This window comes from Gorilla gorilla, chromosome 8 (genome assembly GCF_029281585.2).
Source record: "Gorilla gorilla gorilla isolate KB3781 chromosome 8, NHGRI_mGorGor1-v2.1_pri, whole genome shotgun sequence".
Taxonomy (NCBI): Eukaryota; Metazoa; Chordata; class Mammalia; order Primates; family Hominidae; genus Gorilla; species Gorilla gorilla.
The window spans coordinates 113,073,783-113,085,171 of NC_073232.2; the positions used below are offsets into that span (position 1 = coordinate 113,073,783).

An 11,389-nucleotide genomic window follows, 5' to 3' on the forward strand; every position below is an offset into this window, starting at 1 on the left:
CCTGGGAGGATTTGGAAGCTTGGGAAATAAGAAATGAAAGGAAATATGTAGATAGTTATTTTCCTCTCCTTTTAAAACATCTTGTGTGGATTTAAAGTTTGTTACTTTAGTGTAATAGATATACGTTGAATTGGTCATAAGGTGCTCGTAATTGTTATAGTAAATACCAATTATGCATTTATATATTTAGGCAGCAATTACAAATTTAATAACTGTGCATTTTTGTAAGTATTATAAATGCCTATGTCAAATGCAGGCATAGGCTGCCAGCCTTGAAGAAATCTAATGTCTTCATTTTCGCTACCTTATGAGAAGCAGACAGAATTGAGGATAGGGCAGTAAAACAAGAGTTATGTTTTCTGGCCTTAGGGTCCTCCACAGTGTCAAGTGGGTAGCAAAAGTGCTCATTTTCAGAGAAAGATGCTGAGGAAAAGCATCTCTGAACTCCTCGATAGAACTTTTGCTATATAAATCTATGTCTAATAAGTCTCATCTGAGCCATCATGAGCAGCAGTTTCTGCTTCTTTCGTGGCTTCCTTTTTATTTCCTTGATCTTCTGAATGCTGACATTTTCCTTGACTTGAGATACAGCTCCCTGCTACTTCACATGTTATTTTGCTGTGCTTTGTATCATCCTGTTTATTGATACAATTCAAGTAGTTGCAAACAAATCGGTGTCTTATGCCAAAGAACGGGGCTCTTTGACTTTTTTATAAACAGTGCTTATTAATCTTTAAGCCATATTTTTTGAGAATATGATAAAAGTCATGTACCATCTACACAGAAAGATACAGATATACAATGTCCATAACATTTTATGTATAGATTTATATAGACCCCTTGAAGTGATCTATGGGTTCTTGAGGGATCAGTTAACCCCAATTTAAAACCCCCACTGTAAAAAAGTGGAAGAAACTGAAACACATAAGAAACAAGAAGTGACAAGATGTTCTGTTATAGGAAGGATTCACTTAGCATGATCCCATATTACTTTCCTGGACCAAACACCTATCTATTTTCTGGGTCTGCACTATTTGAGAACAATATAATTCCAGGATCAATTCCCAAGTATACAGCCTGTTGTGTAATCCAGTTTCTGCCATCTACTAGCAGTGAAATCTCAGATGTAATATTTGGCCCCTCTGAGTTTATTTCTCATCTATAGAATAGGGATTAAAGGCCGGGCGTCGTGGCTCACCCTGTTATCCCAGCACTTTGGGAGGCCGAGGTGGGTGGATCACCTCAGGTCAGGAGTTCGACACCAGCCTGGTCAACATGGCAAAACCCCGTCTCTACTAAAAAATACAAAAGTTAGCTGGGTGCAGTGGCAGGCGCTTGTAATCCCAGCTACTCGTGAGGCTGAGGCAGGAGAATCACTTGAACCTGGGAGGCAGAGGTTGCAGTGAGTGGAGATTGCACCACTGCACTCCAGCCTGGGAGACAGAGCAAGACTCTGTCTCAAAAAAAAAAAAAAAGGAGGGGGGGCGGTTTAAAAACATATCAATGGCTGGTCCCAGTGGCTCACGCCTGTAATCCCAGCACTTTGGGAGGCTGAGACAGGCAGAGCACCTGAGGTCAGGAGTTGGAGACCAGCCTGGCCAACATAGTGAAACCCCGTCTCTACTAAAACATATAAAAATTAGCCAGGCGTGGTGACAGGTGCCTGTAATCCCTGCTACTTGGGAGGCTGAGGCGAGATAATCACTTGAACCCAGGAAGCAGAGGTTGCAGTGAGCCGAGATCGTGCCACTGCTCTCCAGCCTGGGTGACGAGAGCGAGACTCCGTCTTAAAATAAAAATAAAAATAAAAACATCAACATCATAGGGTTGATATGAAGATTAAATGAGATAATACATCATATAAAATGTTAAGGACACCGCCCAGCATATAGAAGGTGCTCAATGAATGCTAGGTAGTCCTGGCCCAAGTAGAAACACAGCTCTGACCTTGAATCTTAGACCTGATGGTGAAAGTAGCACAAATTACCTGATGACTACAATTTTTCAACTTTCTTAATAAAGTCTTTCACTTTGCTTTTCTCTGTACTTGTAAGAGGAGCTGCACTTAGATTCTCCAAAACAGTTTATTTGATCTGGCCCATTTGGTAAGGAATGTCTGACGAAAGTGCACTGTCTGATGCAGTTGTAGTGATTGCTGTAGAAATTGGCTTTAGAATCTTCAGGGACTTCTGCAGTTGAACTGAGAAGACATCCTCATCAAGTACAGTGCTTTGAACACTTCTGGGGACTTTAAGATTCTCCACTACCACTGTTTCTTGAAGACCCTCTTTGTTTTTCAGAAAACCCTCACAGGAGATTAATACTCCACCCCATGGAGCTTTATTATAGACTTTTGGCATCGGGATTTTATTCTCTGAGTCCTTTTTATCCACAGCCATGACGATATGAGACTTTGTTTGTCAGATGACTTCTTTTCCTTTTCTTTGGCTCTTTTGGGGAGTATCTGGCTTCGTGTTATTAAAAGGCAGTGTGGTATAAACATGGCTTCAAATTTTGGCTGTATCATTTACTAGCTGTGTAGTCATGGGAAAACTGTGATGCATCTTTGTGCCTTCATTGTCTCACTCTTGAAACAAGGAAGTTACCTCATCATCTGGAAGGCTATTCATCTTTAAAAACTTTGTAACCTTGGCCAGGCGCGGTGGCTTACGCCTGTAATCCCAGCACTTTGGGAGGCCAAGGCAGGCAGATTACTTGAGGTCAGGAGTTTGACACCAGCCTGGCCAACATGGTGAAACCCTGTCTCTACTAAAAATACAAAAATTAGACGGGCATGGTGGCACACAACTATAGTCCCAGCTACAGGCTAAGGCATGAGAATCACTTGAACCCAGGAGGCGGAGGTTGCAGTGAGCCGAGATCGCACCACTGCACTCCAGCCTGGGCGATAGAGCGAGACTTCTTCTCAAAAAACGAAAAACAAAAAACAACTTTGTAACCTTGGAAAGCAAGTGTCCAACATGAAATGCCCATCTTCTTGTAATAATATGTGGGGTTTTGTCCATTTGTAATTTCTGATGCTGTTTTTATGTTACTGGCCATTGTCAGTGAACAACAAAAATCCTCTACTGCTTTCTGTTGGGTGGCACATATTTTATAACTGATGTATTCTGCCACATAGCTGTTTTCTCCTTTCTCTGTGCTTTTGCTTGTTTGTATAAAGGAGGTGGCTGTGCTGTTGTACAGTTTTAGAGTCTGTCTGCACTCATGTTTTTCCATCCATCTATAGTACAGCAAGGCCCAGTGCTCTGTCGATTCTTGCTTGCACAGATTCCATTACCCATTCATATTCTTTCACTAAAAGAGGCTTGCTCAAAGAATGCTGCTGGGCAAATGGTATGACAGTCTTAGTAATTTGAAAACTTCTTGCAGTATGTGTTTTCCATTATTGACAATGGTGTTCCAGAAGAATATATGGCTCTGGCAAGAGTTTGGTCAATTTTTTCTGCTCTTTAAGTGTCACCTGTGTGCTAATGAAGCAATTGAGAGTGCTTTGTATGCAGTGGCCAGCACCTTTGCTGGCTCAGGGGTCCTGAACAGGGTACCCCTTTGTGGAGATACTGGTGTTATAGACTCCGCAGCAGCAGGTGCACAGCTGTATGCAGAACACGAGGAAGCTTGCGTGCTTTTTCCTTGTCTTGGGACTCTTCTTTCATGTTTTAAAAATTTCTACATGGCACTGCCCAGCTTCAGTTTTCTAAATAGAATTTGGCAATGTGCCTTTCAATCAGCTGTTCAGTGGGTGACTCTCAGCATGCAAAAGTTCCTACCTGAGGGAAGTTGCCATTTTGCAAGACAGAAAGCCAGTAGAAATAAAACTTTCCAATAGGACTGCATCCAGGTTAGCTGGAAACATCTTTCTAGTTATCCAGCCTTTCTTCCTTCCTCCTGAAGTGAGGTAGGAGATTCTGTGACAAAATCTTAGATTATAAGGAATTCATGGTGACAGGCTGTGGGAATCATAAAACTGAAAACCAGAATTCAGATGCATTTAAATTCCTGTTTATTAAGAAAGAGGCACACCCCTTTTCCTGCTGCTTTGCAGACTTTATGATGACAGGGAAGGAGGAATTAGGTTTCTATATCTGTTCAGCTTCAAAACTTCTGCATCTTCCCTAACTTGATCCTGTCCTGGGCCTTTCTTTTTTTTCTTTTTTTTTTTTTGACCAATAAATGCCATGTTATTAATCTCTCTAGGAATTGATTTTGATATTGCTGTCATTGTCTACTTCAGGTCCTCTCCACTGAGAGACAGTCAGGAGGAGTGCAGCTTTCATTGACAACAGAAGTCAATAAAAGAAAACCCACATCAAAGCAAACACAAATCCTTTATTCTGTCTCTTTAGGAGTCAAAAGTGATCTCTTGTTTGGCAGTTCTACTCTGCTTGTTCTCGAGTTTTAGGAAATGAAAGATATTGGCTATATTAGACAGGTATAGAGGAAAGTCATTCTATTGCATAATAAAGTCACAATATATGAGTCCCTCACTGTAAACCTCTTATCAGCCTATAAAAAATCATAATCAATTGTTTTTTAAAGAAAAAGCATATTCTAATATTTACATTTTATCCCAGCCTTTACTTCTTTAATGAGACCAATATACATGAAACAATAAAAAAAATTATAACCCATCAGGAATTGGCTGTTAAGTGCAATAGATTGATGGACGATTAATCAACAAGTGTTTACTGGCATCTACCACGTTCTCAACTATGCAGGATAAAGCAGAAGACAGGGTCCTGCCCTCAGGTTGCTTATGATCTGTTTGAAGAAGCAAGCTATGATATGAAACATCAGGGCTCATATATTATGAAATATAATGGCATGGTAAACCATGCAGCACAGATGCTGTGGAAGTTTGGAAGAGAGAAACTTCCCTGATGGGTAGAATGATAGGGATTTTAAGGCTTCAGTGGGGAAGGAGAGGAAAACCATAAGGAAGAAGAAAAGGTCATGGCAAAAGCATAGGGGGTTCACATCACACAAGCCATGAAAACAGTCAAACTAAACCAGGAGAGGTGAGAATCTTAAGTTGGATGGAGAGAGTACCTTAGCAGCTTTAAAAGCCACAGAGTTTCATTTCAAACTATGGACTATGGGGAATCAGTAATAGTTTTTACAAGGGAAGTGGTGTGATGAAAGCAAAGTTTCATGAGGACTAGCCAGGCAGCCACATCTAGGACAGACAGGAGGGGAAGAATGTGGAGTCAGGGAATGCAAGCAAAAATATTCTGTGGCAAAAAGAAGGTGCTTAGAAGCTGAGCTAGGAAGGTAGTGGAAGAAATGGAAATTGAGCAGATGTAACAGACATTGCCAAGGAGAATTGACAATACTTGGTGACTGACTTCATCTAGAATGGGAGGAAGAAGCCTATGTCAAGAAGGACTCCAAAGTTTTTGGTCTTATGATCTTCAAGATCGTAAGAACCGACAGAGGGAAGATGAATCTGTTTTTATTCCAGTTAGGTTTGAGGTGACAGAGGGACAGCTAAGAAAAATGTTCAGCAGGGTGCTAGAAATGCAAAAACCTGAGCTGTAGCTCTGTATAGCTAGGGAAGGATGAATCACTCAGATGTGTCAAGGTAGGGATGAGGAAACTCATACAGCTCTGGAATGCAGGGAGGTGAGGCCATCTTCAAAGGGAGAGTAGCAAAGAGAGAGAGAGATGCTTTGGAATAGCCATTGGGAGAATAATGACTACGGCCCAGCTGATGAAAAGAAAGTGAACGGGCCCAGGTATGCATAGTTCTGTTACTTTCTTCAGCCATGCCTTGCCTTCCCAAGGATAGACAGAGGCATTAGAGTAATAGAGTGGCATTGGCTAGTCAGGAGGATAAGGGGAATCTGGAGGGGTTAAGGGGGTTCCAGGAGGTCCAGGAGAGGATAAAGAGATTATGGCAGAGGGGAGAAAGCAAATTATTATTAGAGATCAGAGCATGCTAAATTGCAAAGGGAGGTGGTGGCCCCTTCATAGCCATGGAGCGTGCAGGCAAGGTAGGGAGCCCAGTCATGTGCAGCTGTGTCCCAGAGGACATGTCGGTGGACCAGGGGTAGCACCCTCATCTTGACTCGCTTTGTCTCCCACCCTCCAGGCTTTAGCTGATAGAGCCCTCCAGGGACAGAAGTCCAGCAGCTGGTGGGGGAGCAGATTTTGCTCATTGGAACTTTATCTGGTCCACTTGCACTGTTGGCTCAAAGCTCCTGATTCACTTCAGGGTGGTTTTCTATCAAGTAAATGCCATAAACACTAACAGCAAAATAGCCCACTGGCTGCCCCTCTGCTCTCCACACCTGCCAGGACCAGGACCTGCAGCTCCACTTGGAGAGGACAAGGAATAGCCATCAGTCCCTGTAGGGGTGATGGTGGGGTGTCCTCCAAGCCTGAAGGAAAGATGGGGTGTTAGGGAGAGGAAAGATAAGCAAGATGATAGAGGTCCATTTGGCTGCTGGAGAGACCACAGCTGAATATCTTGCTGAGAAGGAGGAGTAAAACCAGGTCATCTCCCTCCCATCTCCATCTGGGTTTGGAATGCACAGAGACACAGGCAAAGGCAGATATATACACACACACACACACACACACACACACAAATACACAGAGACACAAAGAGCTACACAAAACAGATGCATACACACAGCTGATCATAGACATTTAGCTTAGACACATGCAAAGGCACACTCAGATGGCACATTCAGGTGCACAGTGGCACACATACCCCTGCACGTCTGCACAGAGCTCTTTCCTCTCCAAGAGTTTCCTCTCCGTGCAGTACCCTGGTGTGAGTAGAGGCAGGCCCCTTTCTTCCAGGCCTCACCCCTTCCCCTTTGTGTTTTTCCAGGTCGTGACATGGCGAGCACCACTCTGCCTGGTTACCCCCCTCACGTGCCCCCCACTGGCCAGGGAAGCTACCCCACCTCCACCCTGGCAGGAATGGTGCCTGGTAGGTGACAATGCTGCAGCTGCCTAATCTAGGTGGGGGGAACTAAATTGTGGGTGAGCTGCTGAATGGTCTGTAGTCTGAGGCTGGGGTGGGGGGAGACACAATGTCCCCTCCCTGCAAACCACTGCTATTCTGTCCCTCTCTCTCCTTAGAGGCTGCAGTTGGTCCCTCATCCTCCCTCATGAGCAAGCCGGGGAGGAAGCTTGCAGAAGTGCCCCCTTGTGTGCAACCCACTGTATGTCATGGCCCCTCCACAGCGCCCACCCACCCAAGTCTGTGCCCGAGGAGCACTCAGCCTCAGCTCCACCCTCAGTGCCCAGCCCACCCCAGCCAGCTGACACTGCTTGGAAGAGCCTGCCCTGGTTTCCATGGAAACTTGGAGCCAAGAACCATTTCCAGGGGCATGTCAGTCACTCAGACAAAGCCACCCTGGTCCACACCAAGACACAAGGGAAGACCAATGTTGAGAACCAACCCCAACCCCAACCCCAACCTAGAGAGAGTAGGGAGCTAGTCCCTAAGAGGAATGGAGGTCAGGCTGCGGCAGGAAGCAGGGAGACTCACTGCAGTGAGACAGGCTAGAACACCCCTATACCTCTTCAGAGGCACCCAGCCTTCCATTGCTCCCCTGGGGCTCTGACCCATCCCTGATCAGAGGAGTTGGGTTTGGGTTGTTTGAATCAGAGAGACAGAGGCTGTATTTAAGGTCTGGTGACTGCAGCTGCAGGTTGTACTATACCCAACCCCTAACCCCAGATTGGGAGCAGGGGCTTGAAGCCAAAGAGAGCTGAAGTTCCTATGTGCACAAACACCAAAACACTCTTGTCTTAAGGAGGGTTAGACTCACTCAGCCAGCAACTCACTCCCTCTGGCCGCCCTCTATGTGGCCTTTCCCTGAAGTTCAACTTTCACTGGTATGGGGAATGGGGAGGATGGAAGAGAGTGGTTGGCCCCATCCATCCAGGGACATTTAGGTATAACCCTGGGTAAGCAGAGCTTGGGGTAGGGGCAGCGGCAAAGAGGGAGATTGCTGCTGGGTCTTATGGACTAGGGGCTGAAGGGAGTTAGAGGTGCGGGTAAAGGGATTCCTGCCCAGATTTAGGGGAAGGGAAGTAGAAGCCTTGTTGGGAGGCAAGGAGATTTTAGGGAGAAGCTCCCAGCAGTGAGCAGGTGGGGGGGGCTGGAGGAGGTTTTAAAGAGGTGGGGTGAGGGAAGAGTGGGGAGGTAGGGGCAGGGAGTCTGCAGGAGGGAGGTGGGGAAGAGGGGAGCTGCAGAGAGCTCGTGGTGTCGAGGGGGGAGTCGTTAAACAGAATCTAGTGCTGATGAGGAAATTACACTTGTTTCATTAGCGATGGGGAAGGAGATAGCTCAGTTCCTCTTGGTCACAGTTGAGCTCAGAAGCTCATTATCCTGCTGCACGCATGCTTTCCCTCCTCGTCAATAAACAGGCTTTCCAGTGGCTGCATCCCCCACCCCCACCCCAGCTCCCTCTCAGAGAGGGGCCCCTTCTCCTCTACTTAACCCGCGGTTAGGGATCACTGTAAACAGTCTGGGGTCATCACACAGGAGAAAGGGCGAGGGGGAAACCTGGAGGCCTGGCCTTTCTCCCGCAGAGGGAGGGAGGTAGCTTCCGACGGCTCCCAACCCACGGGCCCTCCGCTCACCGCTAGCGGACCAGCGGGCAGTCCACCTGCGCCGCCTCCATCCCCTGCCGCGTAGCCCACGCATCCAGCCTCTTGAGGGAAAGGCGGGAGGGCGGTGTCTCCCAAAAGAGCTCCCACCTCTTGTGTTGGCACCGCACATTGATGCCATTCTTAGGACTTTCTGGGAGAAAAATGTCCCGAAGGCCTTTCTTCACCACTGCCCCCCACTCCCATTTCCACCCATTAGGGGCCATGCCTCCTAGAACCGGAGTGGCATCTATAAAGGCCCTGGCCCCCAGCGCGACAGGGTGGACGCGCCCCAATACAAACCCTTCGTGGGTGGCCGCGAGCGCCTCCGCTGGGAAGCCCTGGGCGGGCACCGGCCCACAGGTCCCGCCCGTGGGTGTGCGAGAGCGTCGGTGCCTCCCGCCTCCCAGGGCTCTCCCCACGTGGACGCGGTGATCGCCCCACCTCCGCCCGGCCCGCCCGCCACGGCCATTACCCTGCCCGCGACACCTGCGCCTGAGACCCGGCGGGAGGAGCGGGCGGAGAAGCCACCGGCCGGACTCGTGGGGTCCGCCCCGGCTTGCTGGCGTCTGATCCCCACTCCCCGACCCTCCCGCAGGGAGCGAGTTCTCCGGCAACCCGTACAGCCACCCCCAGTACACGGCCTACAACGAGGCTTGGAGATTCAGCAACCCCGCCTTACTAAGTGAGTACGCCACCTGGCTGGCCGGCGGCTCAGCGCGGCCGCGCGGCTTCTGGGCACGGTCCCACTCCCGGCGACCCGACCTCTGGGGACCCGGCCGGGCCAGGGGGACAGGCTTGTTAGTGCAGCACTGAGGCCCGGGGACCCCTCGAGGACGCCCGCACCTCCTGCCCTCCCGTGCCCTCCCTGGTCGCTCGAAGGCTCTGCGCCGCCCTCGCCCTCGCCCTCGGATCCCCTGGAGGGTGCGCAGCCGGGCGTCACCAGATCGGGTCCCTCTCATGCCCCGTGAACGCAACTATTCTCTGGGGCAACTGGCTCCACTGCCCAGCCAAGGTCTCCCAGTCCGGATCCCGCTGGACCCCAGCCAGGGGAGGTCTTTTCTTTGCTTTTCTTTCCTTTTTTGTTCTCCTGTTTGTCCTCTCACCCAGCCCATTCTTCTCCTGTGTTAACTTCCAGGTTCCCCTTATTATTATAGTGCCGCCCCCCGGGGCTCCGCCCCTGCCGCTGCTGCCGCTGCCTATGACCGCCACTAGTTACCGCGGGGACCACATCAAGCTTCAGGCCGACAGCTTCGGCCTCCACATCGTCCCCGTCTGACCCCACCCCGGAGGGAGGGAGGACCGACGCGACGCGATGCCTCCCGGCCACCGCCCCAGCCTCACCCCATCCCACGACCCCCGCAACCCTTCACATCACCCCCCTCGAAGGTCGGACAGGACGGGTGGAGCCGCGGGCGGGACCCTCAGGCCCGGGCCCGCCGCCCCCAGCCCCGCCTGCCGCCCCTCCCCGCCTGCCTGGACTGCGCGGCGCCGCGAGGGGGACTCGGCCCAGCTCGTCCCGGCCTCCACCGAGCCAGCCCCGAAGCCCGCCAGCCACCCCGCCGGACTCGGGCGCGACCTGCTGGCGCGCGCCGGATGTTTCTGTGACACACAATCAGCGCGGAGCGCGGCCCAGCCCCGGGCACCCGCCTCGGACGCTCGGGCGCCAGGAGGCTTCGCTGGAGGGGCTGGGCCAAGGAGATTAAGAAGAAAACGACTTTCTGCAGAAGGAGGAAGAGCCCGCTGCCGAATCCCTGGGAAAAATTCTTTTCCCCCAGTGCCAGCCGGACTGCCCTCGCCTTCCGGGTGTGCCCTGTCCCAGAAGGTGGAATGGGGGTGTGGGGGTCCGGCTCTAGGAACGGGCTTTGGGGGCGTCAGGTCTTTCCAAGGTTGGGACCCAAGGATCGGGGGGCCCAGCAGCCCGCACCGATCGAGCCGAACTCTCGGCTCTTCACTGCTTCTCCTGGCCTGCCTAGTTCCCCAGGGCCCGGCACCTCCTGCTGCGAGACCCGGCTCTCAGCCCTGCCTTGCCCCTACCTCAGCGTCTCTTCCACCTGCTGGCCTCCCAGTTTCCCCTCCTGCCAGTCCTTCGCCTGTCCCTTGACGCCCTGCATCCTCCTCCCTGACTCGCAGCCCCATCGGACGCTCTCCCGGGACCGCCGCAGGACCAGTTTCCATAGACTGCGGACTGGGGTCTTCCTCCAGCAGTTACTTGATGCCCCCTCCCCCGACACAGACTCTCAATATGCCGGTGGTAAGAACCGGTTCTGAGCTGGCGTCTGAGCTGCTGCGGGGTGGAAGTGGGGGGCTGCCCACTCCACTCCTCCCATCCCCTCCCAGCCTCCTCCTCCGGCAGGAACTGAACAGAACCACAAGAAGTCTACATTTATTTAATATGATGGTCTTTGCAAAAAGGAACAAAACAACACAAAAGCCCACCAGGCTGCTGCTTTGTGGAAAGATGGTGTGTGTCGTGTGAAGGCGAACCCCGGTGTACATAACCCCTCCCCCTCCGCCCCGCCCCGCCCGGCCCCGTAGAGTCCCTGTCGCCCGCCGGCCCTGCCTGTAGATACGCCCTGCTGTCTGTGCTGTGAGAGTCGCCGCTCGCTGGGGGGGAGGGGGGGACACAGCTACACGCCCATTAAAGCACAGCACGTCCTGGGGGAGGGGGGCATTTTTTATGTTACAAAAAAATTTACGAAAGAAAAGAAATCTCTATGCAAAATGACGAACATGGTCCCGTGGACTCCTCTGGCCT

General features: G+C 50.7%; 1 protein-coding gene across 6 annotated transcripts in view; it reads left to right on the top strand.

Annotated features, from left to right (window-relative positions):
* Positions 1-9,928, top strand: part of PAX2 (paired box 2) — an 81,574-nt gene extending 71,646 nt beyond the window's left edge. For 3 of the 6 annotated variants that reach the window (XM_063710425.1, XM_063710424.1, XM_063710423.1), the window contains 3 exons: positions 6,860-6,961; positions 9,230-9,316; positions 9,770-9,928. In XM_063710425.1, coding sequence (XP_063566495.1) covers positions 6,860-6,961; positions 9,230-9,316; positions 9,770-9,846 — 266 coding nt within the window. In that variant the 3' untranslated portion in view covers positions 9,847-9,928. Of the gene's footprint in view, positions 1-6,859; positions 6,962-7,113; positions 7,197-9,229; positions 9,317-9,769 lie in introns of those variants that run through there. The other 3 variants (XM_031015688.3, XM_055352750.2, XM_055352751.2) reach the window with 2 other exon arrangements.
* The last annotated feature ends 1,461 nt before the right edge of the window (positions 9,929-11,389 follow it).